This window comes from Protopterus annectens, chromosome 2.part2, assembly GCF_019279795.1.
Source record: "Protopterus annectens isolate FY-2018-M chromosome 2.part2, PAN1.0, whole genome shotgun sequence".
NCBI lineage: Eukaryota > Metazoa > Chordata > Ceratodontiformes > Protopteridae > Protopterus > Protopterus annectens.
Window position 1 is genome coordinate 710,317,049 of NC_056730.1, and position 27,103 is coordinate 710,344,151.

Sequence of the window (27,103 nt, forward strand, 5' to 3'; positions counted from 1 at the left end):
TAAAATTCTGCATCTTGGACAGTGTTATCTTTTAGCATGGGGGCTGTGAAACTTACCACCTCTGCCTTAAGTAAGGTGAAGTTTGCTTTAGAAAAGTTTTTCACTGTGGTTTCTTTGTTTGAGGGTGGTGGTGGGGTGTGGACATTTAGGGTGATTAGTTTATGGTCTGATCTAGCCAGTGACAGGTTGACCTCTGGTACGGAACACCTGTTGCCCAGGTCCAATATGTTGTGGCCTCTGGTAGGGGAGTTTACCAGCTGATCCAGAGCATTTGAGTTGATAAATTCCAGGAAGCGCTGAGCCTAGGAGTTTGTACTCAAGTAGTTTTCCCAGTTAATGGTAGGGTAATTGAAATCGCCCAATATCAGGGTGTTCGGTAGGACCTTCATGTTTTCCAGTGTCTCCAGAAAGGCGGGGTGGTGGTCCTGGGTCATGGAGGATGATCTGTAGCAGGCCACAATTTGCATTGCAGATTTGCCCGTTGTTAGTTGCACATGGATGATCTCAGAGGTATCATGCTGTGCCATTAACCTGGAGGTGTGGGTATTCTTGATGAATATGGATACACCCCCTCCTTTTGCGTTTCGGTCCATGTTCTGTGACCGAAATGTGTGGTATGAGTTGTAGCCCATTAGTGCTGGAGTGCTCTCTGGAGTCCTGAACCACGTTTCAATTACTGCACAGATGTCGACGTTCTTCGAGTGCGTGCATTTTGAGATTTAAACTCCTGGAGTTGAGTAGCATAACCCTCATTTTTTTTACTTGTGCTGTTTACGGTGATGGGTTTGAATTTTGAGCCTTGCCTAAAAAAGGCACTATGGGGGCAGCAAGAGCCTTGGCCAGTATTTGAAAGCCAAGGGGTGACAGGTGTAAGCCGTTTCTTGCGAAGCAACGAGGCTTGTCGAGCATGTCATCCCAGGCTAAGTTGATGGATGCTCCTCTGGATAATAAACATCTGTTTGGTGGTGGTGCTGCTGTTGAATTGTTTAAGTCCCTTCAGGAAAAGGATAAAGCCATCACTGCATTCTTGTACTGTTTTATACTGTTTAACTGTATTTTCATTGCTAGATAGTGTTTCATTACTGTAATTGCATTTTTATTGACTTACTTAACTGTAAAGAGCTTTTTCATACTGAGAGTTGTATTTTCTGTTTGTGATTGCTCTGTCTGTGCTTTTCTTTGCATTTTTTGAGGTTTCTGTGTTCTAGTCGGGTAGCATAGTCTGGATAGAGGCCTGCTGTTATCCAGGCCTGGTTGTTTTGCTTGTTGAGTTTCCTGTGTTTCTGGCAGCCATTTTCTGCTGGTAGTGTCTTGTCTTCACTGTTAGTGTGAGTAACAGGATTGTCTGACCTTCTCTAGCACGAGTGATTGGTTGAAAGAGCAGGGACTAGCAGGATTGGGTAGTAATTCAAGCTTCTAGATTCTTCCATCTTTTCTGGTATTTAAACCCTGTGTTTGCAGGGTGTTGAGCTTGTTTGCTCGTTGCGTACTGCCACTGCACTGTTTTAACCAATTGCGAGATATCTCACTTGCATTTTTTTCCCTTACCAGCACTCCTTTGTAACTGAAGTCCTCCCTTGCAACTACTGTGACTTTTATCCAGCCCTACTCACACCTATAGGTACTCTATTCTGATAGTACCCACTGTACCATCCTTTACCTCTTTTCCACAGATTCTGACAACCATGGACAGTAATTTCCTGTGGTTTCTCCTGCTAGTCTTGTTCATATGGGCATCCCGAGACAGTGTAGCAACTGCCTTATGTACATGGGCAATCCTCTTCTACCACCTAGGAACACAATATGTGAGAGATGCAATTACATTAAGAACCTACAATCCTTGCTGTCTCCATCACTCGCCAGTATATCTGGCACTGAAAAGGTTGTCTGCACAAACACTACAAACACCCCACCTCTAACACCACCCACACCTGTACAGTACATTCCTACATATGTGAAGGTTCTCAACAAAAACATACCTAAACAAAAGTGTCCTCAGCGACAAAAGCACACATGGACATCATGACCCACTGCACCAAGCACCACACATAGTACACATTGTTGTGTCTCAGAGCCTGTAAGGCCCAGCCACAAACCCAATATACTAGTCATAGCAGACTGTATCGTGAGACACACAGATATGTCCCTCACCAGGCTAGACAAGGGGAAAGTGACTGTAATTTGCTTGTCAGGTGCTAGAATCCACCATATCACTCACGCGGTCAAGTCACTCAACAACAGGTACTGTTATGACTGTGTCATAGTACATGTTGGTGTGAATGACTTGAGACGTACCTCTCTGGACTGTATGAAGAAAGACATGATTTTGTTTGCTGAATGTGTCCCAGGCAAGTATGTCCGTAGCCTTAAGCAGCATTCTGCTGTCAACCGGAATGATGCCTCAGTACAAACTGAAAATGATTGACTTTAACAACTGGCTTAATTTCTGGGGTCATTTCAAGGGGATCCAGTACCTGACAGCCTGGGAGGACATGATTGACAGGCCATGATGCTCTGCCAGAGATGGCCTTCATCTGTCTCCCCTGGGCTTCAGGCAAAGGCTCTTGACTCTCCCATAGTGTCTTTTTTAGGCAAAGTCATGAGGACAAAATTAACAACATAAAAAATTCTTCTAAACAAAATTTAAATGTCGTGCTGCTAAACACTAGGAGTGTTAACATGAAACTGCACTCAATGCAAGCAATCCTCACTCTGGAAGATGCTGACATTTGTGCAGTCACTGAAACCTGGTTCAAAGCTGCCGAGAGCACCCCAGTCTTACCAGGTTACTTGTCCTACCATTCGTTCAAGAACCCAAACAGAGGGCTACAAAGTCAAAGGAGGTGGAGTTTCAATATTTATCAAAGGCACACACCTCCATGCTAGTCAAACAGTACAATGCACAGGAGACACTCCAGGTGCAGTTAACTGTTGACAAAGCACCTATTTAAATCATAGCTAGCTGAAGACCCCCCCAACCATGACTCAGGAGGCCCAATCCACCTATCTGGACTTGCTTGAATCCATCAAGATTCAACCCTCTACCCTGATCCTGGGTGACCAACTACCCAACCATAGAGTGGAAGACCTATTCTAGCAGAAACACGAATGCCCAGAGATTCCTCGACTTCGTCAATGCCAGTGCATTGGATCAGCTGGTTGACACTCGCACAAGAGGTGAAAATATCCTGGATCTGGTAGTAACCAACATGAGTAACCACTTTAAAGTAGAATGAACAAATGAAAACAGCTCACCAAAGAAACAGCCGATAAAAAGCGCAGTTATCATCAAATAAATTGCTGTTCTTCCATAGGGGGGAGAGACCACAGGAGTTAAAATCATTAAAGACTGCAATAATGCAGATAAAACCTGTATAAATTTTTATTGAATAAGAATTTAAATTAACACCAAACAGATTTCAATCGGATAAGCGCTTTCAGCAAAAAGCCTTCTTCAGATCCGTAACAAACCGTTAACACAGCTGAAGATAAATAAAATGTAAAGACCAGTCAGATCACATCCTAAGGTTCCTGCCCTTCAGTAGGGGGTTTTAAAGGGGACTATACCATTTAAACCAGGTTTCTTGTCAGCTCATAAGTCCACTATCCACTTTGTTTCTGTTAGTTCAGTTTTATTAATAATATATCCTCCTCTGGCAGTAATATTCACTTTTTCTAGACATGAAAGCAGAAACCTGTGTGTGGAATCTTGTCTGTATGTAGTTAGCTAGAGCGTTAGTTTTCACATTCAGTCTAATGTCACTGTAATGACGTAGGATTCTTTCTTTAAATAATCTATTTGTCTTGCCTACATAAAAGCGAAACAATATTTTTCACGGTAGTTTCCTTGTCCGGGGGTGGGGGCGGAATGTAGATATCCAGAGTGATTTGTTTATGGTCAGATCTAACCAGCGATGGGGCTGACCTACAGTGTGGAACACCGGTCACCCTTTTTGGTGATGACCAGGTCCAGTATGTCATCACCTCTGGTGAGAGCATTGACCAGTTGATTCAGGGCATTTGAATTTATAAATTCTAGAAAATGTTGGGCAAGGGAGTTAGTACTTGAGTAGTTTTCCCAGTTAATGTTTGGCTAATTGAAATCACCCAATATTAGGGTGTTTGGTAGGACCTTTATGTTTCCCAGTGTTTCCAGAAACATGGAATGGGGGTCCTGGGACATGGTGGGTGATCTGTATCAAGCTACAATTTGAATTGCAGTTTTGCCCGTTGTTAGTTGCACGTGGATGAGAACTAATGTCCAAGCCTACACCAAAAAACTATATGAGCACCTATATAGCTGCATGGACTCAGCAATACCTGACAGGACCAAATCATCTTCTTCAAGGAACAGTAAACCTGTCTGGTGGACAGCAGCAATAAACAGACTATAATAAAAGGAAACAAATTGCTGTCCAGGACCAAGACGGAGCAGGTGCCAAGTTGGAAGCAGTCTCTCCTTTGTCTGAACAAGTAAATAAGGTCAATGGTGAAATGCTCTAAAGCTAACTTTGAGTCCAAATTGGCCACATCCACTAAGGACAATCACAAGGCCTTCTTCGCATACATCTGCAATCTCAAAGGTAACTCCCAAATCTGCTCTGAATTGGTAGTCAGCTGGCAGACAAGTTCAGTGAAAACTTCACCTCCCCTGTCCCCCCATCAGTAAACTAGGACATCCCCAACACCTGCCCCCCTCCCCTCATCACCAAGGGAGCATGATATTAATGCCCTCTCAAAGGCAAAAAATACACCCTCTATGGGACCCAACAACATCCCTGGCTGTGTCCTACATAAAGTCATGCAAGAGCTCTCAGCATGACTAGGCACCCAGTTCAACCAAAGCCTGTGCACCGGCTTCATCCCAGCAGAATGGAGGACAGCCACTGTCATCCCCTTGCAAAAGTGGAATGTCCACCCACCCAGGCAGTTATAGGCCAATCAGCCTAACTAGCCTAATTTGCAAGGCCATGGAATGCATTTTCATGGACATTATAAACAAGGATATTGGCAACCTCCAAACGCTTCATCCCACACAGTTTGGTTTTGCCAAATGGAGATCATGCCTGTTAAACTTGGTCACCTTCTTTGAAACAGTCACCAAAGCCATGGATGAGGGCAAGACGATGCATACTGCCTACTGTGACCTTGCCAAAGCCGTCAACACTATTCCCCACTCAGGCATAATAGATAAATTCTCCCAGCTAGGCATCAACCCATATGTTACCAGATGGGTAGCTAACTGGCTCACTGATATAACCCACTCAGTTGAAAGAGGGGAAGCCGCCTCTAGTAGTAGATCTGTAACAAGTAGTTTACCCCAAGGATTGGTCTTGGGGTCTCTACTGTTTGGGATATACTCTTCTGAGGTGCAAGCCAAAACCAGTGGTCTGCAGCTGACCACGTTTGCAGATGACTGCAAGCTGGGCACTGTCATAAGTTTCCCTAGTGGTGTGAACATCCTCCAAGAGGGCCTTAACCAAACTTATGACTGGTGCCAGAAACAAGGCCTCAAACTGAATACCCAAGAAATGCATCATTATCCCCATTGGGAAAAATGGTGTCCCCACTAATTATCACATTAATAACAATGAACTAAGCAAGTAATCAATCATGATGGACTTTGGCACCCAGGTTGATAGCAACCTGACTTTTGACCACCACATTGCCTCTGTTGTACGGAAGGCTTTCTACATGGCCCACCTCATAAGTAAGGGTATTTCAGCCAGGAACAAGGAGGTCATAACATCCCCGTACTCCTCCCTTATCAGACCCATTATCGGCTAGAGTCCCCCTTTGGCATGTACCTTGCCAAGGACATGCAACAGTTGGAGAGACCACAGAGGTTTCTAACCAGGAAAATCCAGAGTCTCAAACACCTATCCTGTATCGATAGGCTAAAAGCCCTGTCCCTCTACTCATTCTCATACAAACTGCTCAGAGGTGACCTGTTTCTGGCATACAAGGCCATCTCAGACTCAGCCTTGATGGAGTTGCTGCATATCCATAAGTCACTCCACTTGCACAACTGCACGCAAGGTCTCAACCTGGTCTGTGACATTAATGGAACTTGTTGGCGGGATAGATTTGTGTTCCAGTTGCTTCTCCATCTATGGAATAGACTTCCTGTCCATGTCAAGCAGAGTACCTCACTAGCCCTCTTTAAGAGGAACCTGGATGACTGGATGAGAAACAGAAAATATACCCCTGGGATCCTACCTGTGTCCCTTCTGGATAGGGAAAACAGGTGCTGACTTTGTGGGAACATATGTGAAATTCTTGGCTAGGCTTATAAGGGCTTCTGGGCCAATAGACTAGTATCATCCTGTGAACCTAAGTTTACAGGGTAACATTTCGAAAGAATTACCCAAATAAGCCTGCTGTTGTTCGTAGGCAGTCTCACCCTCTCCCCAAAGGTAAAAAGGGTGGTAGAAGGGTTCCTCCTGCTAAGGCTACCCAAACCCCTTCAGCTCAGAAACCTCCTTTTCCAGACAAACCAGATGCTGTCCAACTGTTCTTGCCCTGCTCTTCAGTCATGTTCCCCTCTCTCTCTCTCTTTGTCTCTCCATCTTTCCTTATCCATTCCTATTTTGTTAAAGATCACCCAAGACTCTTGGATTCTTTCCATAATTCACCAGGGGTATTACATGGTTTAGAAATCTCTTTCTCACTTTTTGGGCATTCCTCAGCCTCCTCAGGAACAACTGCTCTTTTTTCCAGAGATACTTCAGGGCCTGTAGGATAATTGTGATTTATTTTCTTTATTTCTATTGGATGTCTCTATTTTGACTGCAAGACATTTGGACTAATTTAACAATTTTATTGCTGTATTTTAGTTTCCTCATTTTCGTATGTCCTTGTTAGATTTTAAACATGTGATTTAGTTTTGAATTTTGATAGGTTTGTTTCTACTTTAAATATGAGGTTGAACTTTGTATACTTGGTCTAAAGAAGTGGTGTTGGGTCACCGTGAAAGTGCTCGCCATTTTTGTTAATAAATATTTTTGCAATACTCAGTTATGGCAGTTTGGAGTACTTTCTTCTATGTGTTTATACTTGGGACCTGTTGGCTTAGGAAATTATTCAAGAAGTTCCAACTACTCTAGAGGAAGGGGTTTTACTCCAAAAATGTTCTTGATCCCCAGAAAAAAGGCACCTGGAGACCCATTCTGGATCTCTCTCAGCTAAATTCCTTTTTGAAGGTTCCTTCCTTTCGGATGCTATCCCTTCAAACCTTTTTTACTCTTCTCCTTCCTCAGGCTTTTTCTGGTTTTCCTGGCTCTCAAGTATCCTTGTTTATCTACATATCTCTGTTCATCCCCTTTTCATGAAATTTTAATTTACATTTCTCTGTTACTTCCTGGTATTTTCATTTCTCTGCTTTGCCATTTGGCCTCTCTACTGCCCCAAGGGTCTTTACCAAATGCCTCGTTACTGTGATTCTTTCTGCGGATTGAGAGGAATACTGATCTTTCCTTACCTGGATGACCTGCTCATTCAGGCCTCTTCTACAGAGATTTTAATTCAGTGTCTACACTTTGCTGTTTGTCTCCTCCAAAGCCTGGGGTTTAGTGTAAATTTCCAAAAATCATTCCTGACTCATGTTTTTCTAGGATGCAGGCTCAAGACTTCCATTGCTTGCATCGCTGCCTCCTTCCAAGGCTTTAATTCTGATTGCTTTCTTTCAATCCCTTATTCCTCTGGCTTCATTACGGTGAGGGAGTTTATTAGGGCTCTGGGTTACATGGCTTCTACCATTCCGATGCTTCCTCTGGCCAAGTTTCGTATGAGAAAGCTTCAGTGGTTTCTAAAGTCAGATTGGCTCCAACATTCTTATCCTTTAGATTTTCTGGTACCTCTTCTTCCATGTCTTAAGTTGGAACTTCAGTGGTGGATTCATCAGTTATTTGTCAACCCAGGGCTTCTTCTTCAACCTCCAGTCCCCTCTCAGGAACTCTTCACAGATCCCACGGATGTGATGGGAGACTCCTTAGATCTTCTGAAAGTGCAGGGCCTTTGGTCTCTTCGACAAAAGAAAGACCACATCCGTGTCAAAGAGTCTCTTCAGATTTTTCATTCTATTTTCTTGCAAAGCCCCTTAGAATTCTCACAGACAATACCACAGTGATGTGGTACATTAACAAGCAAAGAGGGACAAGGTCTTGTCTCTTGTGCAGATTAGCCCTTCAGGTTTTGGATCTAGCTACCCAGTATCAGGTTACCCTTTAGGCAGTTTATATTCCCTCAAATCAGAACATAGTAACAGATTCTCTGAGCAGGTCCATAACACAGTTCAATGAGTGGATACTTCACAGGGATGTGTTTCTGGACATTGTCCACCAATGGGGTATTTATCAAGTAGATCTCTTTGCCTCCACTCTGAACAGACAGCTTTCTCTCTTTTGCATCATAGCCCCATGTTCTCTGGCCTGGAAGGTGGACTCCCTCTCTTTCTCTTAGAAGAGGATGTTTCTTTATGCTCCCCCCTTCCTTTCTTTCTGAAGGTCCTGTTCAAGATAGAAAAAGATGCCCCCAGAATCTTGCTGGTTTAGATTCATAGATTCATAGATTAGTACTAAGCTAACTGCCCTTGCGAGCCATTTTAAGCCTAGCCAGTTATCCCTTGTGAGACTCAAACCCTGCACCTTGTGTTTGTAAGGCAAACACCTTAACGATTAGGCCACCCTCCCAACCCCTGGTGACTCCCTTTCAGCCCAGACAGCATTAGTTCCCTCCTCTTCTGCAGTTAGCCAGGGTCAATTATCACAAGTTACCTCACAGGGTGGACCTACTCACATAAGACAAGGGGTCTCTCATCCATTCCCCACCTGTCCACTCTTGAACTCACATTGTGGTTAATGGGGTTTTGATTCCCTTCAGAAACCTTTTTTCTGAGGACATGCATCAGGTCCTTCAGGAGATCAGGAAACCCACTACTAGAAAATCTTTGTCCAAATGGAAGACCGTTTCTGTCTGGTGTCTTTCTAATAGCCTGAATTCCCTTACTGTGGATATTCCTTTGGTTCTCTCGTATCTGTGTGAATTGCTCAATGCTGGGTTGGCATATTCTTCTGTTAAAGCCTACCTGTCAGCTATTTCTGCTTGTCTGCCTTTGACGCCCTCTTTGGCCTCTAGAGTTGAGGCGAAACAGTTTCTTAAAGGCGTCCTTTACATTAGGCCTCCCAGGAAGTTTGTTCCTCCATCTTGGGACCTTAATTTTGTTTTGGAAAAGTTAACTCAGGCTTGTTTTGAGCCTGCTGGTTCAGCTTCCTTTTGTTCTTGGAAGACTGTTCTTCTTTTGGATCTTAGCTCTGCCAGACTGGAGTCTGAGCTGTAAGTCATTATGGCTGTCCCTCCTTTTTTAGTTTTTCCTAGGGATAGGGGGTCTCTTTACTAATCCTTCTTTTATGCCCATGGTGGTTAATGAGTTGTCTCTTAATCAGTCTATTCATTTGCCCACTTTTTTCCTTCTCCACAATCTGCTAGTGAGAAGGTTCTTCACACCTTGGACTTGCATAGACAACTCAGGTATTATTTACATTAAAATTAAAGCCATTTGTAAATCTGAGCAGTTTTTTATTTCCTTTCATTCTAAGCCCTTAGGTTTGGCTGTTTCCAAGCAAACCGTTTTTTTCTTAGATGTCTAAAGCCCCCCCCCCCCCCCCCCTGAAATGACACCAGCTACATCACCAGTTTTCTTATTTTTAAATCTCAGCATCATTTTGGGTGATGGCAAATACCACTCAAATCCAGTGCCTTTCCTGCCTCAGACACATGCGTAGCAATGCTCAATCTTTTCCTCTGGGTAGAGCACCTGATGCCGTTCACCCACATGTGGACCACTATCAAGTCCCTAATCACATGTGTCAAAGTTAGGGAGGGGATCTAATAGCCTTTGCTACATCCCAAATCCTGCCACTGGATATTCAGCTAACAGTCAGTCATGTGTTCCTATCCAGCCTGGTGAAGGTTGTGCCTGTACACCTGAGAGCAAAGACACCTATTACTAAAACATTACTGTGGTTGCATGCAGTGTCAGTGAGCCATAAGGGCTTGGAGTCTTCACTCTTGTGACTCTTAAGAGATATGTGTACTGACTGCAGATGTGAAAGGTAGATGAGGGTGTGTTACTTTGAGAACTAATGCCTAAGGTTTCTTGATCTTTAGCCTGGGAGGCTTACGCACTGTTTCCTTAACATTCTCAGCATAAGTTGGTTTAGTGGAAGTGCTCTTTGCTGTGTGTGAGTAAATGTTGTGTGTACTGAATGTGTTCTGTGGTGAGAAGGTAGCCTTGAAGTTAGTAAATAATTACACCTCTCACATATTGTATCATTGTGAGATGCAGTAAAGAGTTTTCAGTAAGCATGAGGTAGTTATTGCACTGCCTCAAAATACCTAATGCTGTCAGGCTAGTTACAGGAGTGACAAAATCTGACCGAGATTCCATATTTGCCACTGCAGTGAAGGGATATAACAAAACAAGATGGGTTAATAACTTGCTTACTCTTGGTGTAAGATGGGGAAGGGGATAATTGACTGGACTAGAAAAAGGTGATGATATGAGATACGGCCAGAAGATATGATAACATGAATTATGAATTGTGAAATATTCACAAGTGCAGTAAAAAAGAAATGCAAAACTGACAGAATTATGTAGGATCAGTAAGGTAATCAAAAACAGGTGGCATATTGAAATGAAATAGTTTTGCTCAGTCAGCATTAGCTAACAAGTAAAAACAATGAGCAGTGGGTGGTCTAACTCAATGAAGCTGGGGGAGTTACTGTAATAACTACAGTAATAATAATAATAATCTAAATTTGTAGTTTCAAGAGCAGTAACTGTAAAACAAAAAAAATCTGTGCAGTATCAGTATAGCAGTCAGACAAGTAATGAAAGTATATTACGTAGATAAGTAACCCCGTATTCTCTGGTGCAGTACTGTAATCGCTTTAGATGCCATAACACTACATTTATCAGTAACAAGCAGAAATACAGCAATACCAATGACCTAAAAGTGCAGTCAGTAACTGAGATAATGTTAATTTCTTATTTTATATACCTAGTATATTCCAAGCAACGGTTATTCCACACAAAGGTGGAGCCACAGCAGACCCCGGGAACTATCGCCCTATAAGCCTGACTAGCTTGGTCTGCAAGGCTATGGAGCGCATCATCATGGAACTCATTAACAGAGACATTGGGAATCTCCAAACACTGGACCCTACCCAGTTCGGCTTTGTTAAGGGCAGATCATGCCTCCTAAACATGGTGGACTTCTTTGAGACAGTTAACCAAAAGTAGCACAGCGTTGCGGGTCCACAGAAAGATTTTATTAACACAAAGACATGAGGTTAAGCGCTTTCATCAAGTAAATTGACTTCATCAGAACAAGTAATAGTAAAAACATTGAAGCTTAAATAGCAAACAGTTTAAATTCATTGGTTCAATATTAACCAATACTATGCTTAAAATACCACTTCTCATAAATAGTAAGCAGTATAGGCATGACCAAAAAATGAATAATTAAATAGTTAGATTCAATATAATAACAAATTCATTTCTACAAAAACACTTTTCTACAAAAAATATAGAACAATGTATGGTACATGTATATGTACTTTCCTAATGGTGAATAAAAAACAAATTAATATATTTTAATATATATTAAAAATATACACAAAAGTTATATAAAATACATATTTAAAATTAAAAGTAAAATACTTTATCAATACCTAATGAAACAGCCAGTTAAACTAATTCCGCCTTTTCTTTCAATATAGGCATTATAGAAATGAATTAATTGATACCTGGTGGGTGATCAGCAGCTAGCCTCAATTGCCACATCAACTCTTTTTTATTTAATATATTTTGCCAGTCACCCCCTCTCATATCTACTATAACAAAATCAAGGATGCCAAACTTAAAACACTTAAAGTTCTTACACGTTGTACTATGTTTATATAGTACATTAGTATTCTTTTCATTCTTGATATCATAGAGATGCTCGTATATCCTACTTTTCAGCATCCTCTCCGTCTTACCAATGTAAAAAGATGGACAGGTGCTGCATTTAGCGATATACACAAGTTTATTGGAACAAATTTCCATTTTTTAATAAAATAACACTTTTAGTCTGTTTTTTAAAAGGGGCGATGGTAGTAGTAGCAATTCTGGCAATTTTTGTAATGAAGGGAACCACCTTGGGCATCGCCACTTTAAGAGAGCGTGTGACGTCATTACGAAAGTTCAAGTCCATGATGGAGGTGAAAAGTTACCAAGGCTATAGACTAGGGAAAGGTAGTACACACAGCATACCTAGACCTCACAAAGGTCTTCAACACCATTCCCCATTCTGGTATTATAGACAAGCTCACCAGCCTGAACATAGACCCCTATGTCACAAGATGGGTTGCCAATTGGCTCACGGACAGAACCCACATGGTGAGAGTTGCGGGAGCTAGATCTGACTCTAAATCGGTTACAAGTGGCATTCCCCAGGGCTCAGTCCTAGGACCCCTCCTGTTTGGCATATACTTCTCAGAGGTACAGGCAAGCACAGGAGGGCTATGGCTGACTAAGTTTGCAGCCGACTGCAAACTAGGGGCTATAATTGACTCTCCGGCTGACACAGACATCCTCCAAAAGGGTCTCACTGAGACGGATACCTGGTGTCAAAATCATGGCCTCAAGCTAAATGCGAAAAGTGCATAGTCATCCCCTTTGAGAAAAACAAAGTACACACAAACTACCACATAGGTAGTAGCCCCCTAAATACAGAAAATGTAATAAGGGATCTGGGGACCCAAGTAGATAGTAATCTCTCCTTTGATAATCACATTGCCAAAGTGCTTAGAAAATCCTTCTATGTGGCCTACCTAATCACAAAAGGGTTTGCATCCAGATCAAAAGAGGTCATTGTGCCCCTCTACCCATCACACATCAGACCCGTCATAGAGTACAACGCCCCATTTGGGATGTACCTTACAAGACACCTGCAACAGTTGGAAAAACCACAGAAGTACCTCACCAAGAGGATCACTGGCCTCGAACAGATGCCCTATGCAGCTTGACTGAAGAAACTCCAGATGTACTCAGTTGCATACCGCCTACTCAGAGGTGATCTCTGCCTGACATACAAGGCCATGTCCAACCCAGAATTGATGGACATGCTCCACCTAAAGAAAACTTTATCCCCTCGAGCCACACGCTCTAGGGATCTAAACCTCACCACAACAATAAATAGGACATGCTGGAGGGATAGATTCCTGTCCCAGAGACTTCCCATGCTTTGGAACAAGATTTCAGTCAACATTAGACAGAGCTCCTTGCTAACACTCTTCAAGAGAAACCTTGACGAGTGGATGGGAAACAGAAAGTTTACCCTGGGGATCACTTCAGTGGCTCTGCTGGATAGAGGCACAGGGAACTAATCTAAGGGGGCGGCAAAAGAGTACACATTCTGGCTAGGCTTATAAATGCCTTCGGGCAGATAACCTAGTACCTACCTATGAAGCAATAGTATCAGTAACCAGCAACACTATAGTATTATCTTAGATAATGGTAGAAGTGAGCGACAGTATCAAATTAATAGTGCAATGTCTTTTATACCAAATACCACTACAGTCAGCAAAGCAAAAGTGAACAAAAGTGCAATACCAGTGAAATACAATAGTGTAGTGTTATTCAAACTCAGGAAGTGCAACAGTCAGCAGAATAAAAATGCTAATTTCAGCATTACTTTCTTCTCTTATGTTATTCTAATGCTAGAATCAGGGTCAATAATTTTTTTGAGGGTCCCTGTACACAGTTGACCATCAGCTACTCTTTGACTCCCCTCCTAATATGTCTGTCCCCTGTTCCTGGTACAATTTTCCCTCAGAGTGGGTCCATCTTGGCAGGATTTAAAGGGTTTACAGGGAACCATTCCATCATCCAGTGCTTACCCTCATGATAGGCCTGCTTTGTCAGAGTGGAAAGGGAATTAGAGATTCATTTCCACTGGAAGGAGGAGAATTGGTGATTGAGTCACCTGCAACATCATACTTCTGCTATGCAGGATTTTTTACTAGCCATAACCTATCTCTGATATGTTGACACACCACAGGGGGCATGCTATTTCTCTTTGAGACATGCCATACACGGTAACATCTTCCTCATTCAGTTTTGCTGCAAAAGTTTGTATGGCTTTGGTTTTACCACTAGTGCTTCCTTGCTTGATTGTGAATTTTCAGCATGTCTTCACACCCTTTACCCGAGGAGAGAAGACTAAGTGTAAGCCTGGTCATTTCTCTGCTTTCTCCATCAAGTCATCCAATCTGTTAGTCGAATCCAACTTGCTTGAATTGTAGTCAGGACTTTATCCTTCTACACCTATGAAGCTGGCTAAGGTTGATATTAAAACCAAAGTCACCAGTGACAAGTACAGCCATCTTGCCCCCTTCATTAATGGTCCGGCCTTCGGACACATTACTCACAGAGAATATAACAGCCTGTGGCTTACCATTACAGGTCAAACTTTGAATTCTGAATTTATCTGGCCCCATGGGACAAAGGAATAATGCTCTTACTATACCCCCACATGAACACACGTTCATCTAGTGGCATGGACATTTGAGGATGGGAGTAAGTGGCCAACACTAGCTCACCCATCTTTGGGAAAGAAGGCTTCCTAGGTTTACTGCAATAGCAGTATACCATTTGACTGGGAAGTTGCACATACATGGAAGCACTCATGTGTCTCCCTTAGGCAACAGTTTTGGAGATTGCAAGGCTGCCATAAGGTGGGAGGGGTTAGGGTACATGCACTGGCAGCAGTATAACCCTTACTACCATCGTAGCTAAGAAATGCCACTAAAAAAATCAATACTTCTCGATAAAAAAAACTTTCACTTTCACCTCCAACAATCTCACCAACACAAACCACAAAAGTTCTGGTCTGGTATTAATAGACTTCTACATCCAGACCACTCTAAAACACCTACCCCATCAGACACCCCTAGCGACAATCCCAAGCATATAGCAGATGCCTTTAATACACTCTTTACTGATGCTATCCAATCTCTAGCTAACTCTCTACCTCCTGCCTACACAAACTTACTGCCCAACACTAATACCTTAGCTCCTGCATTCCATTTACAACCAGTTCCTACATCCCTCATCTGCTCCCTTCTTCAAAAACTCAAGCCATGCACTCCCTCCGCTGATGGTCTCCCAGCAGAATATCTGCAATTAGCAGCAAAGGTTCTAGCCTATCCAATCTCTATCCTAATAAATAGAACCATTAAGGAAGGAACTATTCCAATCCTCCGGAAAACCTCCCATATTATCCCACTTCTCAAAGGCAGCAACTCAACTGAACTTTCAAACTTTCCACCAATAGCCTTACTTTCTCCTTTAGCAAAAATCATGGAAAAATGTATTCACCGCCAACTTCTTGATCACCTACTCCAAAACAACTTACCTGCTGACTGCCAGCATGGTTTTAGGCCATTCTATAGCACTACCACTGCCCTCTTATCCTTCACTGACTGCATCAACAAATACCGTAATAATAATACTTTATCCTCTGTACTCTTTATTGACCTTTCAAAAGCCTTTGATATGGTTATTCATCAGCTTCTTTTAAATATACTTGAGTCCTTCTCACTAGACACACAGGCATTACAATTTTTTAAGTCCTACCTAGACAATAGGCAGTAGGCTGTGCACTGGGACAATATTCTTTCCAAGCATCTCCCATTTCCTTTGGTGTCCCTCAAGGCTCTGTTCTAGGCCCTCTTCTATTCTCAGTCTTCATCAATGATCTAATTACAGCAATTCCTCAAGTGACCTGCATACAATATACTAATGATTCTACTTTATTATGTTCTGCCACTACCTCATCTGAACTCCAATCCCTCACCCAAAGTGTGTTTAATATTGTTGAAAACTGGTTCCAACATCGCTGCCTTCTCCTGAATCCCCAAAAAACTAAGTTACTGCTCTTTACTCCCACACAAAAATGTTCCACAATAGAATTCACAGTTGCATCTAATAAGGCACTGTCATATCACCTGACCCAACAACTAACCTCTTAGGAATAACCATTGACCACAACCTTAACTTTGACACTCAGAATAACACCACTGTAAAAGCAGTTAACAGAAAACTCAGCACTCTTTACAAAATTAAACCCTTCCTTACCCCTCTAGCCAGAACTACTATCGCCCAAACCCATCTCATTTCCACCCTCCTCTATGCCTCACCCATCTATACTAATCTTTCCAAAAATAACCTCAACAAACTGGCAACTGCTTACAACAGCATTGCCAGATTTGCCACTAGCTCCCCTTCTAGAACCCACCATTTTCATAACCTTAAACAACTAAGATGGCTGGAGCTACCCAATCAGCTTCTGTTACATCAACTTACTATCACCCACAAGTCCCTCTATCATCCTAGTAATTCCCCAACTCTCACTAGCCTTATCATTCCCTGCAAAAATCTTACAACTCCACGCTCAGCAAACAAGCTACTAGTATCTGTGCACATATCCAATAATAAGTCAGGGGATTCTCTGTTCTCAAATACCGTGGGGAAAGCCTGGAATCTTTTTCCTACTGAACTTACATCCCTCACTTTGACACAACTCTTCAAAAAGCGACTTAAAGAACACCTTAAAACTCACTGGCTATGCCCATGTACTTATCCAGACTGATAATTCACTGCCTCCTTTTGTCCACTGTACTCTCTTCTCACATCTTTAGCCTCAATGATAATGATCTGTACGTGACCTAAAATTTGTTTGCTTTTTTTCTTAGTCCTTCTCATGCACCTTTGCAAATCACAAACTTCCTTTGCAAGATTACTACTGTAAGAATCATGTCTCTCTGTTTCCTTTTTTGATTGTATATGTAAGTAAAATTATTACCATACTCCTATGTAAAATTTCCTTTAGCCTAAAATTTGAGTGTACTCATTTTAATATTATCTGTTTAGCAGAGCTTATCTCCCCGGGCCTCTACTGAAAATGGACATACATCTAGTTAGACTAGCCCGGTCAACAACTGTAAAATAAATAAATAATAAATAAATAAAATCGTCAATACCTCGCTGTTCCTTTACAAGCGTCATTTTGCACCTGGCGGAGGTTAAGATGTGTCCTTAAGACACAGTGAATGAGGAGACGAGTTGCTGACAGCTGATGCTTAGCTGTGGGGAGGAGAAGCAATAAAAAAAAAACAAAATTCCCAAATTTGACCTAAGAAGTTATTTTAAAATTCAGAGGTCAGTAAGAGTTGAATGTTTTTGTGTATGGTGAAATGCATTCAGGGCATACAACTCATAATTCTAATTATATTGTGAGATTTTTAAATGGCTGAGAAAAATTATGTGTACAGGATATTTGTGAATATATTTACTGTACTACTGTAGCACATAATGCTTCTGAAATTAACTGAAAAATGTTGGTATACTTTAGTGGAAGAAATAACTGTGTCTTCGTCTTCACTGTGAGTTATCAAAACAGTAAAACAGAAATGTTGGATAAACTCTGAAATTCAGTTAAAAACAACAGAATGTTTATTTAGTTAACAAGTGTCAAAAGAGATCAGAATAACACACATGGAAGAAAACAGAAATCTGATGCGAGATTTAAGAAGGCGTAATGAACATGAGAGCATTGAGGAGTCCTTATAGATGCCCACCAGCAAAGTAGCTGGTGTAAACATGAACTTGTCCATTATATCTTGTTTTGTGCGGTACAGATGGTCTTTATTCTTTTTCAGGATGACTACTTTTTGAGTGTTTGTTTTGGGGCCATAGCAAGAGACTCACTCGTATCATCTCGACCAATCTCTAACCCAGCTGAAACTTTGTCACAGATAGAGGAAATGTTTGACACAGTTTCCTATGATAAGGTAAGACATCATTTGTTGAGACATTTGGATAAGTAGAAATGTGCATGTCTGTCTCAGCAGGTTTCATTAGATTTAGATTGTCCCATTTACTAATGCTATTTGTGAAGGTTTAACTTGCAGCATTTATTCATCTTACATTCAGTAATTAGATTGTTTCATACTAAAAGTTGTGATAACCTGCTTGCTGCATATCCATGCAGCATCAAACGTCAGCAGAAAAAGAACCACATGATGTTTATTTTCTGCCCATTTCCCCCATTTTTATGTAATACCAAATACTTCACATGAATTATAATTTTTACCATACACTTTTATTCTTTCCAAGGTTTCTGTTTATCTACCTTAACTCTTGCAGACTTATATACATTTTGTTCTTTCGCCTCCTTATGAGATCTAGAAGTCTTTGTCGGGCATATATCACTGTTTCTATGAAAAGTGCCTCCCAGTTCCCTGTTTTGAGATTGACTTAAATTGAGATGCCTTTTTCCTGTATCTTATGTAATACTAATGCAATAATAAAAACTACATGAACTAACAGATAACTGTGTTATCCATTTCAGTGAACTAGATCCTATGGAGAAAGTAGATTTTATCGCTTAGGCATCTAGCTAGACTATTTTCTCAACTTCCAACATTATATTTAAGCCAACAAACCCAAAGTAAATAAAATTCTGTCTTGAACCAAACAAATCTACTTTATTTCTCCCTGTGGAAAAACTGCTTATAGATAAAGGAGTTGTTATACTGTAGTTAGACAGCCTGATGAAGCCTTGGTTAAAGTACATTGTTTAAGGCAAAGCCTTACTGTTATTAAAGTGTTTCTAACTTAAAGCAGTTTGATGTATTGGGTAAAAAAATAACTATCATTGCATATAGAAAAGATAGGAGTTTTAAAAAATCTAATAAAGACTCATGAAAATGTTACCACTTTTGCATGGGGTAAGGTGGGGTCATACCAATGTGGACAGTGTAACGAATGTACTCATATTAGAATGACCCAATGTAAAAATAGAGAGTTATGGACAGGCTGAATCCAAGACATACTATAACTGTATTTCAAAGGACATTGTATATTTAGCATTATATCAGAAATGTTCTGGGTTCTGAGTGGGGAAAAACAGAAAGAACCCTGAAGGAAATGCTGTATGAGCATATGAGTAATGTTAAAAAGGGTAGTTTAAATAATGCTGTTTTTAGACTCATGAATGCTCATAAGGATAATTTTTTAAGTTTTGAATTCTGGACAAAGTTGAATTTCAGTAGCAAGCATTTTAAGGTATAAATATTTTAATATTTAGGGAGAAGCAGGATTATTTCCCTAGTACTATATATTTTTGTTTCACATTAAAAGGTGGAATTAAACATTTTTCTGATTGTATTTTTATACACAGTATTTTGATATTGTACTCAATATTAAATGTCTGTATTTTTATTTGAATAGGAATAATCTAAGTGAAATTATGTTCAGTGATTTTCATTAGTCATTCTGTCTGCATTATTTAGTACATTTGTTAGATTTTAGGGTGTGTTGTGTTTTTAAATTTCTTTGACCAATTAAGAGTGATTTTTTTTTTGTAACATCAGGTTGTAACAAAAGTATAAATTAACTCAAATGACTAAATATGTTTATTTTGAGAAAGTCCTACAACATTGTGGACAAAAGTGCTGTATATAGTCTCTACTTGCAGTTCTTTCATTGTAGGTGTTATTAAAGTGTTCCTAACTTACAGCAGTTTTATTTTGTTTTTTGTGTGTCATTCATCACTTTTTCTCTTTTTTATACTTGGTGAATATCCCTATGGTCTCTTTAAAATCTAAAAATAATCTGACCTCCCTCAAGACAATCTGTAACAATATTTGCAGATTTATACCCCTTTCACCACTAAGAGGAGCAGATAGCTCTCAACATTTTTGCTCAAGAAAAAGGAACAGTCATAAATAATGTGGGGTCAAAAACTCAAAATCAGGGACAGTGTTTAAATATTACTTTGATTCACTAAAAATGTTAATATAATAGCATGATCTGATGTTGTCCTTTTCATTCTTCTTCATGAATGGGTCTAGAATTTGATCCTTTGATCTGACTTGGCTGCACATACAAGATTTTGGATCCAAATCCTCCCTCTACCCATAATGCTCTATTCCATCCCCAGCTATCTCGTTTGCCACTGTCATGTCATGATGCAGATCCAGTCTGAAGCTGTGAGAGTGCATTATTCTGTATGCGTATTGTTAGCTTTGAATAATCTTTTTACTGTTTAAATATTATAGTTAAGGTTTTCTTCTCTCCACTTCCCTGTAATTGGTATGTAGATGGTTGCTGGAGATAGGGTGTGGCCTTCTATCTCCCTACCCTTCTTCCTTTCATGGTCTTTTGGATTTCTTATATTTCTTTCACCTTTACTAATATTTCTGTTAAAAAAATGATATTTTTCTGGGTATGTATAATTACATATAGTTAAATGTGTAGCTTACTTAAAGGGTGGAGCCCAGAAGAAGTAAGTTTACTGCCTGAGGCCTGAACATATAAAGTCAGCCTGTGAAATATGCACCATTTTTTAACCCCAGGGCGCCATCTGATGGGCACAACAAGTTAATACTTAAATGCTTACTTCCAGCCTCTTCTTCTCTTAGGGCTCAAAACCCCTCTAAATCTCATCATGGCTCCATAAGACTCCAAGAAACGAGCACTGCAGAAGTCTCTGAGGGCCTCATTGAAGCCTCCTGAAAAACATAGGAAGACTTTGGAACTGACCTCTTTGGATCTGGAGACCATAGCATCTTCCTCAGATCCACAGGCCTCATCAGATTCGACAGGTGTGATTACCATCACCAGCTCTCCAGTTCCATCCACCTCCTGCTTGGATCCCAGACCCTTGAATCTGACAGCTAGGAGCCAGTCACTGGAGTTTGTTTTAAAACATGCTTCTCCAGCTCTGCCTGCTCAGCTATTTCAAACCCCAAAGAAACATTCCAGACCAGCATCTTTAGCTTCATCCAGAGCTTCTAGGAGCTTGACAGAGGCAGATATGGACAGCATGATGCAGAGATTTCTCAAGAGCTCAGATCCAGATGGTGGTCTTGCCAACCTTGTCCCCTCTCAGATCCGTGAGTGCACCTGCCCAGTCAATAATGTCTCCTGCTCCGATCTGACCTGTGGTTTCGGAGTCCTAGGATCAAGGACCTGCAAGAGATTCTGCATTGGATCCGTGGAAGCTTCCCTGCTTGACTCAGAATGTGTCCCTGACCAGCTCTGCTCTGATACCTTTGTATCAGAGTGAGTCTCAGATCAAAGAGGTTGGTGCTGGGTCCGGTGTGTTGGGTTCTGCACCTGCTTTGACTGATCCGTCCTTTCCCCTTGTTGCCTTGGCTCTGGACAACTGTGCTCTAATTCTCTCTGGAGGGCTCAGATCTGGGGTCGGCCTCAACCTTCTATCCTCTGCTGCTTTAGCTCTGAGGAGGAGGGAGAGGTTTCCCCGGATCTGTCAGCCTTTCAGGTAGTAGAAAGGGTTTTCTCTTTACATAGAGAGCCGTACTGTCAAATCTCAGCTACTACCCCATCAAGTCTGAGCCCATCATTTCTGCTCCTTAGGGTCAGTCAGCTCAGGGAATCCTCCACACATGTTCCCTAGAGGGATTCCTGCTTTGTTCACACACCTCTCTTGAGCACCCCGTGGAAGAGGTACTTCGAAAGAGAACATGTAAGAGGAGGCATGTAGACTCCCCTATGGAGTCTCTCATGGAAGACACTGATTTTGATGAAGAGGAAGGATCCCCCAATCACCACTTGACAGTGCCTCCTTTGGGGACATCCTGGAAATCTTTAAACAGAAAGGTGGCTGTTCTCAATCTCCTTCTCCTGCGAGGAATCCGTCTTCTTGGAGGCTTTCTAGGCTGCCTCATCTACGTCTTGATTGACCATCCCGGTGGATGAACTTATTGACCTGGTTTCCCGCCGAGCTTGGAAGGAACTGGACACTGTCGAGCCCCTCCCCAAGCGCCTGGATAAGTTCTTGGTTGTCCCCTCAGATCGACCTCAGTGGAGCAAGGGAATCCCAGTTGATGCCATAGTTGTGGTGGTAGCCACTAAAAAGGAGCTAGCGAAACAAAGCTCTTCTGTTCATCCATCGAACAGGGAGTACAGAGCAATGGACAGATTTGGAATGCGCATATATGCCTCAGCCACATTCGCACTGAGGTTGTTAAATTACCTCTCACATTTTATTCACCTACAGAGAGATTTAGTCAAAGTGCTTTCAAACTTTGTCTCCAAGTCCATGTCTCCGGATGATCTCGAGAAGGTTTCTCCTCAACTGGCTACTCTTTCATCCATTGCCAATTCATCAATGAGGCTGATCTCCCATACACCAGAGGGTGCCTCATGAGTAGCTGGTTCAGGTGTAGCCATTAGGAGATATGCCTTGATGAAGCTATTTAACTTTGTGGAACTCTTCAAGGCATCATTTGTTAATGTCCCCTTTGATGGCGCCTCCTTGTTCGGGCCATCAGTGAAAGATATGCTCACCTGCAGCAAGCAGGAGGGTAAGACCCTGTCTGCCGTTAGAATCAAAATTTCTACCCCCCCAACATACATTCTGTAGGAACCAGCAAGGTGGTAAGAAAATGTAGTTACAAAAATATCAGGGGCCTTTTTAGGACCTGTGTGGGGATACTTCCTCCAGAGGCAGAGGAGGAGGATTTAATGGCAGACGTCACCTCAGAGGCAGAGGGATCTGCAAAACCAGAGCTTCAGAGACTCCTTCTCTGATGGGCCCTAACAGCGCTCCTGAAGGTTTGCCTGACTGTCCACCTCTGGAGGCAGTCAGGGGTAACTTCTCATTGCACCTGGATGTCTGAACAAATATCACAAAAAAATGCATGGGTGCTAAGAATCATATCCAGAATTTATTACATACCCTTTCCCTTCCACCTCCTGTCCAAAGAAATAAACTTCCCAACATTTCACCCAGTCAGCGGGAATACAAAGCTCAAGAAATTCAAAAGTTGCTGCAAAAAGAGTCATCCAGGAGGTCTCACATGAACGGATAGGATTCAGATCTTACTCCTGTCTTTTTAGTGCCAAAGAAAACAGGGGACCTGAGACCAATTTTGGATCCAAACAATTTGAATCATTATGTATAGAAGTCCAAGTTCCAAATGGTTATGGTTTAGTCCACCCTGCATCTTCTGCACAAGGACGAGTGGATATGCTGTATAGATTTCCAGAATGTGTGCTATCACATCAAAATAAACAGATGCTCCAAGAGACACCTTCACTTTTAGCTGGGAGCCAATCCCTACAAAGTCAGAGCACTGTCCTTTGGACTCACCACAGCCCCTAGGGTTTCACCAAATGCATGGTAGTTGTGGCAGCTCACTCAAGGAATTCCAGGTGTTTCCCCACCTCGACGATTGGCTCCTCACTGCCCCAACCAGGCATCAACTTTTACAAGCCAGGGATTACTTGCTTCAGATCTCCAGCTCCTTGGGCATTTCTGTAAACCATGCCCAATCGAATCTAACTCCCGTACAGACTCTGGAATTTATAGGAACTCAATTGAATACTAAACTCAAGTGGCGTCATTACCTCTTCATCACATCATATTTTTGAGAAATCAGGTGCAGGCCATACTGTCTCATCCATCTTGTCCAGCAAAACTAGTACTTCAAGCTCTTGGGTCAATGTCAGCTGCCATTCTTCTAGTTCCTCTAGCAAAATTCTTTATGCCAGTCCTTCAGTGGTCTATTCTTTACCAGACACTATCATTTCCCATAAAACTTACTCCAGTTTGCAAACGTCATGTTCACTGGTAGATCCAGTCAGACAACCTGTTTCTGGGCAGGCCATTCTCCCTTCCTCCCCCAATCACCACACTGACCACAGATGCTTCCCAACTGGGGTGGGTTGGCGGGGCATTTCATGGGAAAGATGGCCAAGGCACGTGGTCCCCCTTGGAGACTAAGTTGCATATCAGTGTCCTAGAGCTGAAAGTAGTCTATCTAACATTGCAAGCCATTCAGGATGTCCTCCCTATAGGGACTATTGCAATCCACACAGACAACATGTCAGTAGTCTGGTACATCAACAAACAAAGAGGAACCTGTTCCTACTCTTTGTGCAGAGAGGCCATGAGGCTCTGGGAATGGGCAATCTCTTTAGACCTCTTCCTCACTGCAACTCGTATACCAGGGAAAACCAAAGTGCTGGCAGACAGACTCAACAGGTCCATTCTGATTCCTCACAGGTGGTCCTTCAGTCAAACAGTAGAGAATATTCATCCACTGAGACCAGCCTTGCTGCGACCTGTTTCCCTCTCCCCTCAACAACAAGTACAGCAAGTACTTCACTCTGATCACCCCCAGGGGAGTCACCGAGGGATGCTCTGATTCATGATTGGCCCCCAGTATCCGCTATGCCTACTACTCCTACCTCCTCTGATCCCAAAGTTCCTACAGAAGACAAGCAGGCTGAAGAGCTCAGTTATCCTCGTTACCCCCTTCTGGCCTTCACAGGTATGGTTCCCCTTCCTCTGGTCACACTTGAAATATCCTCCATGGATACTGGAACCCACTCAGAATCTCCTGTCTCATCCATGAGAAATTCAACATCCCAATCTTCACACCTTCAAACTGACCAAATGGTTTCTCTACTTCCAGTGATAGTAAGATGGTTCAGGCTCGCTTTCCCAGATCGTGACATTATCTTGGCCTCCCAGAAGGCCAATTATTTAAATAATAGTTTGCTTATTCTCTGTAAACTGTGTTTTTTTTTGAGCTTTTCTCCTCATTTCTCCACTGAAAATGGGCCACAAGCCCAGCTGGACCAACCCTGTTAACAAATGTCAATAAATAAATAAATAAGGCTTCCACAAAGAAAATATACAGAAAAAATGAAAATGATTTTCTATATGGGCTTCCAAGCAGGACATTGACCCCTTTTCATCACCTACTTTGGCCATTCTTTTTCTCACTACCCCTTTTAAGGAAGGGGCTAGTTTTTCTCTTATTAAACTTCATTTAGCAGTCATATCCAACTTTCATACTGAAAACAAATCATTCTCTCTGGCATCTTCCAGATTATCCTCCTTGGGATCTGACAGTGGTCCTTCAAGAGTTAACTCTGAACCCCTTTGAACCAATGGACAAATGCGATGTGAAGTTTTTCTTGCAAAACAATATTTTTAGTAGCTTTCACTTCAGCAAAAATAATTTCTGAGCTCCAGGCTTTTATCAGCTAAGCCTCCTTGCATTATTTTCCATAAGGATAGTGTGTCTCTATGATCCAACCCTTCCTTTCTGCCTAAAGTGGCCAAGGAGGCTAACATTAATCAGTCTATACAATTACCAATTTTCTTCCCAAACTTTCCTAATAACGGTGAATATAGGCTGCACCTTCTTGATGTCCACAGACAATTACGTTTTTATTGTCACAGAACAAAACAGTACAGGAAGTCAGATCAGCTGTTTGTATCCTTTCTCCTGACTGCTTGGGTCAGGCAGATTCCAAAATTACTCTGGCCAAATGGATTACTGATTGCATCTCACTAATTTATTCTCAACAATGTTTGGAGATGCCTCGTCCTCCTAGAGCTCATTCCACTAGATCTGTGGCTACTTCATCTGCCATTTCTTCAAGAACATCCACTGATGACATCTGCACTGCAGCCACTTGGTCAAAGACTCATACTTTGTTACACATTACAGATTATACATTGTCTCCAGAAGCAGTGCTTCCTTTGGTTCGACATTGCTCTGGCATGTCCTTCCTTCAGGGCCTCCCGATGTTACGCAGCTGGAGACTCTGACCCATTTGTGAGGAAGAATGAAAAGGACAACATCAGCTATGTACTTACCATAACATGGCATCTGTGTTGTTCATTTTCATTCTTCCTTACCCTCCCTCCCAACCCTCTTCCGACCAGTCAGTCCTAGCAGGAGCCATAGATGTTATAGGAACCATCATGTTCCTGATTTGAGCCTCATCTGTCTCTCATGTCTGTCTGTCCTTATGACTCAGTGGGCAGTAAGGCAGTAAACTCGATCTGAGGAGTTGGGGATGGAATAGAACATTGTGGGTAGAGAGGGGAGCTCAAGATTTGGATCCGAAGTCTTATATATGTGGCCGAGTCGGATCCGCCGATCGGATCCTAGACCCATTCATGAGGAAGAATGAAAATGGACAACACAGATGCCAAGTTATGGTAAGTACATAACTTCTAATTTTGCATCAACTTGAATTTTCTGAATGAATAAGATTCTGTATTGTCTGCTGTTATTGCCTGACTACAATCCTCAGTGATTTTATTAATAAGTCAAACATTTTATGAGGGACTGAGTAAAAATATGAGGTAAAATCTGTAATGTTCTGTTTAAGTCAGGGACAGTTGGGAGCTGTGAGCATCATTCTGACACCTTAACTAAAGCAAAATTAATAAACAAGGATATAGGGAATCTCCAAACTCTGGATCCCTCACAGTTTGGTTTTGTGAACGGTAGATCATGTGAACTTGGTCAACTTCTTTGAGTCAGTCACCAGAACTGTGGATGAAGGCAAGGTGGTTCATACAGCCTACCTTGATCTGGTCAAGGCCTTTGATACCATTCCCCACATAGGAATCATAGAAAAACTCACTAAGCTAGGCTAGGCATCAACCCCTATATCACTAGGTGGGCTGCAAACTGGCTCACAGATAGAACCCACAGTGTGAAAGTAGCTGACTCCAAGTTAGACTGCTGACCAGTCATGAGTGGAGTCTCACAGGGTTCGGTCCTGGGTCCTCTCCTGTTTGGTATCTACTGGCTGATAAAGTACGCAGATGATTGCAAGTTGGATTTATTATTAACTCCCCACAAGTGATGTTGACATCCTACAGAAAAGTCTCACTGAGACCAGCGGCTGGTGTCAGAACTATGGGCTTAAGCTCAGTGCCAAAAAATGTGCCGTCATCCCCTTTGGGAAAAACCTGGTTCCCATGAATTACCACATCAATGGTAGTCCACTGAACACAGAAGGGCAATATAAGATGTCAGGGATCACAGGTTGACCACAATCTCTCTTTTGACCGCCACATTGTCACTGTGGTCAGAAAGTCCTTCCATGTGGCACATCTCATTACTAAGTGTTTTGCATCCAGGAAGATAGAGGTCATCGTCTCCCTCTACTCTTTCCTCATTAGGCCTATCATGGAGGTCAATGCTCCATTTG

At 41.9% G+C, this 27,103-nt stretch overlaps 1 protein-coding gene across 1 annotated transcript in view; it reads left to right on the forward strand.

Moving 5' to 3' along the window:
- The window catches only part of LOC122795779 (endoplasmic reticulum aminopeptidase 2-like), a 1,481,589-nt gene that overhangs the window by 490,224 nt on the left and 964,262 nt on the right, over positions 1–27,103 (forward strand). The window contains exon 7 of the mRNA XM_044064110.1: positions 17,767–17,898. Within this exon, the coding sequence (XP_043920045.1) occupies positions 17,767–17,898 (132 nt within the window). The remainder of the gene's footprint in view (positions 1–17,766; positions 17,899–27,103) is intronic.